Genomic DNA, 4,264 nt, shown 5'->3' on the forward strand with positions numbered 1-4,264 from the left:
TATAGGTGCTAGCAGTGTCTTTTCTTCTGTTCTTGCAATGTTTGGAGGAGGGTTAGCCATGTGTTGTGTATTCCGCTTTTCCATTTTATTAAAAGAAAAATGTTCAAAGACAGTAGAATTCATCTCTGAAGAGTCTGCTCAAGAGTCAAGACAAAATCTAACAAATAATGAATAGCAAATTTTATTGATATTTCTGAAGTTTCTTCAGTTAGTCTAACATTACATAGATAAATTCAAACCTAGAAATTAAACAATTATCTGATTTTCTTTTCATTCCTATTTTGTATCCGAAAGAGAGAAAAAGATGAATGGGAATCAGGTCGTTGAAGAATTCCCATTGTCAAATTGTGGCATTTGTGCCTTTCTCCTATACACAAAGATATGGTAAAATAGAGAAAAACTAGAGCTAGAGTGTTAAAACTAGTCTTAGTTGGGAGCACCAACTTCCAGCTTTGCCTTCAATTCCTTCCTCAAGATCTTGCCAGATGGCGCCTTTGGAATGGCTTTGCTGAAGAAAACCCTTTTAATTCTTTTATAATATACAACCTGCACCATGACAACCAGTAAGAAGACCTGATATTCCACAAATTTGTGTCTTATAAGGCAATGGCATAAGACACGGTGGTTTGATAATAATTGAAATGGCTGAACTGAAAAACTTACTATTTTGTGTTTTAGTGAATAAATATGATTTTAAGGCTACTTAATGGCTGAAGCTGAAGTTTGGCACCTTTGATTATTTTTTTATTTAATTATTTTGTCCACTAAAAATAAATTAAAGCAATAATTATTCTTTTAGATCAGCAACTTCAGCTGTGATCAAATTTCCCCACAGATTAGACATAAAAAGAGAATGTTCACTTGGTCATGTCAGATGGCTAACAGGTTAAAATTGTGAAAATCTTTATTCAATCAGGATTCAAAAATAAGGATGTCAATGGATCAGGTAAACCCAGCTTCACAAATGCGTTTGAATTTTCGAAAAACATCATAAAAAAAAATACAATTGAAAGACTACTGATCAGGTTGAATCAGTATCGAGTTGAGCTCTATAGGGCTGGGGGCATGGGGTGGGTTCAGAGGTTGTGTTCTAAATTCGGGAGTCGGGCCCAAGGTCGAGTTTAGATCTGAACCTTAGGGTCACTGTCAGATGGATCTGAAGAGTATAACTATAAATATATAGTAGTGCAAAATCTTGTATTTTATATTATTTTATATGTATTATACTTATTTGTATTTGTATTTGCACTCTTTTTAAACTGTTTAAGGAACTTTGATGTTATGAACAAAATTCAAAATTCACCTGTTTCGAGATGTATTCCTTGATTTCATCCTCAGTGATCTGAGAACCGTTTGATCTAACGATAAATGCGACAGGGATCTGTCCGTTACGCTCGTCTTTCATGCTGAAATATACAGTTGATGAGCTGCTTGGTTAGAATTTGATCTCTCGGTCGATAAAAATGAACAGAAATGTTAGGGAACTTACGGGACCACGGCAGCATCCGAGATGTTGGAATGAGTGAGGAGCAATGCTTCGAGCTCAGCTGGGGCTACTTGGAAACCGTTGTACTTGATCAATTCTTTCAATCGATCAACAATGAAGACCTCACCATTATCGTCAATGTAGCCAATATCTCCAGTATGTAACCAGCCATCTGTGTCTATGGTTATCTTTGTGGCTTCTGGGTCGTTTAGATATCCTGAATAAAAGGGTAAATATGTCATTCCAATGCTTTTCGACAAAGTTGTTGAATTTCTTTCAAAATAAATAAATAAATAAATAAACAAATAAACAAATAAATTCGACCATAAGGCCATAACAAACTGAACCGAAATAGCAGTTTTTGAAGGAACCGAACCGGCATATAATTTCCAGGTGAGCTGCTATGGTTAAATATTCAGTTTATAGTCGGGTAATAATAAAACCCGACCTAGTTAATTATCCACATCCACATCAACGGTACTGAACCGAATGTGATTATTGACCAGCCAATGTTTAGGTCCACTGTTTTTCTTATTTCCACTACTTGGTCCACGCTTTATCTTATAAATCTTTCATTTTCACCAACTTTATTAACGACCTATCTGATCAATAAAACGACTCAAAGATTAACGGAAAATCTATTAAGTCTGATTCAACCCTAATCCAAGGTCAATTCAAGTTTACCGCTTAACCTAACCCATTGGTTATCCTTCTAATTTGGGCTAGAGTTACATTAGGAATTTGTTGAATTTGCAATAGGTCTGAACCCCAAACGCAACTCACCCTGATGCAGTCTTCAAATTGGAGAATATCATGCATTCATTTTTTTTTCTCATTTTAACGCAGGCTCTATTAATTTTTCAACTTAAAATGAGTAAAAGCTTTTAGAGATTGAAATATTTCAGTCTGAAAACAAATTTGGAAGGGATGGAAAGAAATGCTTCTCCTTTTTCAAAATGGTATAGGAGTAAGAGCTGAAATATTTCAGTCTGAAAATCAGAAATTGAAGAAATCAAGCCTATACCTTTCATGATTTGGGCTCCTCTGATGCAAATCTCTCCCCGTTTATTTCTGGGCAAGGATTCACCAGTTTCCGGACCAACAATCTTCATCTGGGCGTTCCTAACTGGAGTTCCAGATGATCCTGATTTTACCTCAAATGGCTCCTTCGCAAATGCCAAACTCATTGACAAAACCGGGCCGGCCTCCGTCATCCCGTATCCCTATTTTCAAATTGAACCATAAAAACTTTAGATTTTTCCGGCAAGAATAGAATGTTTTTGGTAGAAATAAAAAATAATAATAATAATAATACAGAAATGAGATTACTATAATTCAAATAAATAAAAAAGAAAACTCAAGACCCACGCACAATCAGATTAATTAATTCTCACCTGGCCAAGCGTAGCATTAGGAAGCTTTGCTCTGAGAGCATCTTCGAGCTCCTTTCCCATCGGAGCGGCACCGGACATCACCGTACGGACGGACGACAGGTCGTAGATATCGACGGCCGGGTTCTTAACCAGTGCCAAGACGATCGGAGGGACAAACGGAGTGACGGTTACCTTATATTTTTGTATGAGCTCCATCATTGCCACCACCTCGAATTTTTGCATGATCAGAATCGCCGCGCCGGCTCGTAACCCGCAAAACAACACCGAGTTAAGCGAGTAGATGTGGAAGAGAGGCAGAACACATAACAACACGTCCTCACTGTGAAGATACATGTTAGGGTTGTCTCCGTCAACCTGTTGCGCAATGCTGGTTACGAGACTCCTGTGAGTCAGCATCACACCTTTGGGCAACCCAGTTGTTCCCGATGAGTAAGGTAGGGCGACGACGTCGTCGGGGTGAATCTTTACGGCGGGCATTTCTGACTCTTCAGACCGAGTCAGCTCGGAGAAATGTAGACAACCATCGGTGGGTGCGTCGGTAGTCATGATCTTAACGTCGTTCTCCTTGGCAAACTCCCTCAGTTTCTCAACATGGCAGGCTTGTGTTATGATAAGTCTGGCGTTCGACGCTTTGGCTTGTTTGGCGATCTCCGCCGAGGTGTAGAAGGGATTCGCTGTTGTGTTGGTGGCACCGCGGTAAGACGCGCCGAGGAAGGCGAAGACGAACTCGGGCGAGTTAGGCAGTAGAAGCATGATCACTTGACCTTGTTGGATGCCAAGTTTGTCAAGCCCAGCTGCTACTTTTCTGGAGATGAGTTCTACTTCAGTGTAAGTGTATGTTTCGCCGGTGGCGCCGTTTATCAGACATGGCCGGGATCCGAACTGTGATATGTTTTCAAAGAAATATGAGTGCAGAGGGAGATGGTTCGGGATGTAGATATCCGGAAGCTTCGACCTGTAAATGAATTCCTTTTGCTTCATTGCAGTCTCCACCGGAGCAGCTGGAGCCATTATAGTTACAGAGAGAGATGGTTCGGGTTTGAGGTTGGCTGGGATCTTGAGGAATTAAGACAAGAGGAGAAGGTTATATAGTAGTGAGTGAAGGTAGGCGCGCTGGTGGAGAGTTGATTGGAGTTTTGGATTTTTTAGGAGGGTAAAACTTGACGGGGGCTAGCTGTCTTTTGTTGAGTAGAATTGGTTGGTGAGTTGCCTATTGGTGGCGGTGGCGCGGTATGGTTGGTTGTTTGACGTCACTTTGACTGAAGAAACAAAAAGACATTCTTTATCTAACATGGTTTCTCTCAAGGGAAACCATGAGAGAAACCTTGGTTTGAGGCAGTCAGCGATGATTTCTTCGGGAATATCTTTCATGGGAAAAAAAGAA

General features: G+C 39.9%; 1 protein-coding gene across 1 annotated transcript; it reads right to left on the reverse strand.

The window, feature by feature from the left end:
- Nucleotides 1–301: 301 nt before the first annotated feature.
- Nucleotides 302–3,912, reverse strand: LOC148869995 (4-coumarate--CoA ligase 2-like). Its single transcript, XM_088972159.1, has 5 exons — nucleotides 2,881–3,912; nucleotides 2,511–2,709; nucleotides 1,490–1,703; nucleotides 1,304–1,406; nucleotides 302–546 (listed from the first exon to the last, which is right to left on the reverse strand). The coding sequence occupies exons 1-5, from the start codon at nucleotides 3,889–3,891 to the stop codon at nucleotides 427–429; spliced, it is 1,647 nt and encodes a 548-aa protein (XP_088828285.1). The 5' UTR covers nucleotides 3,892–3,912; the 3' UTR covers nucleotides 302–426.
- Between the last annotated feature and the right edge of the window lie 352 nt (nucleotides 3,913–4,264).

This window comes from Nelumbo lutea, chromosome 2 (genome assembly GCF_056320005.1).
Source record: "Nelumbo lutea isolate HS-2025 chromosome 2, American lotus-T2T, whole genome shotgun sequence".
Taxonomy (NCBI): domain Eukaryota; kingdom Viridiplantae; phylum Streptophyta; class Magnoliopsida; order Proteales; family Nelumbonaceae; genus Nelumbo; species Nelumbo lutea.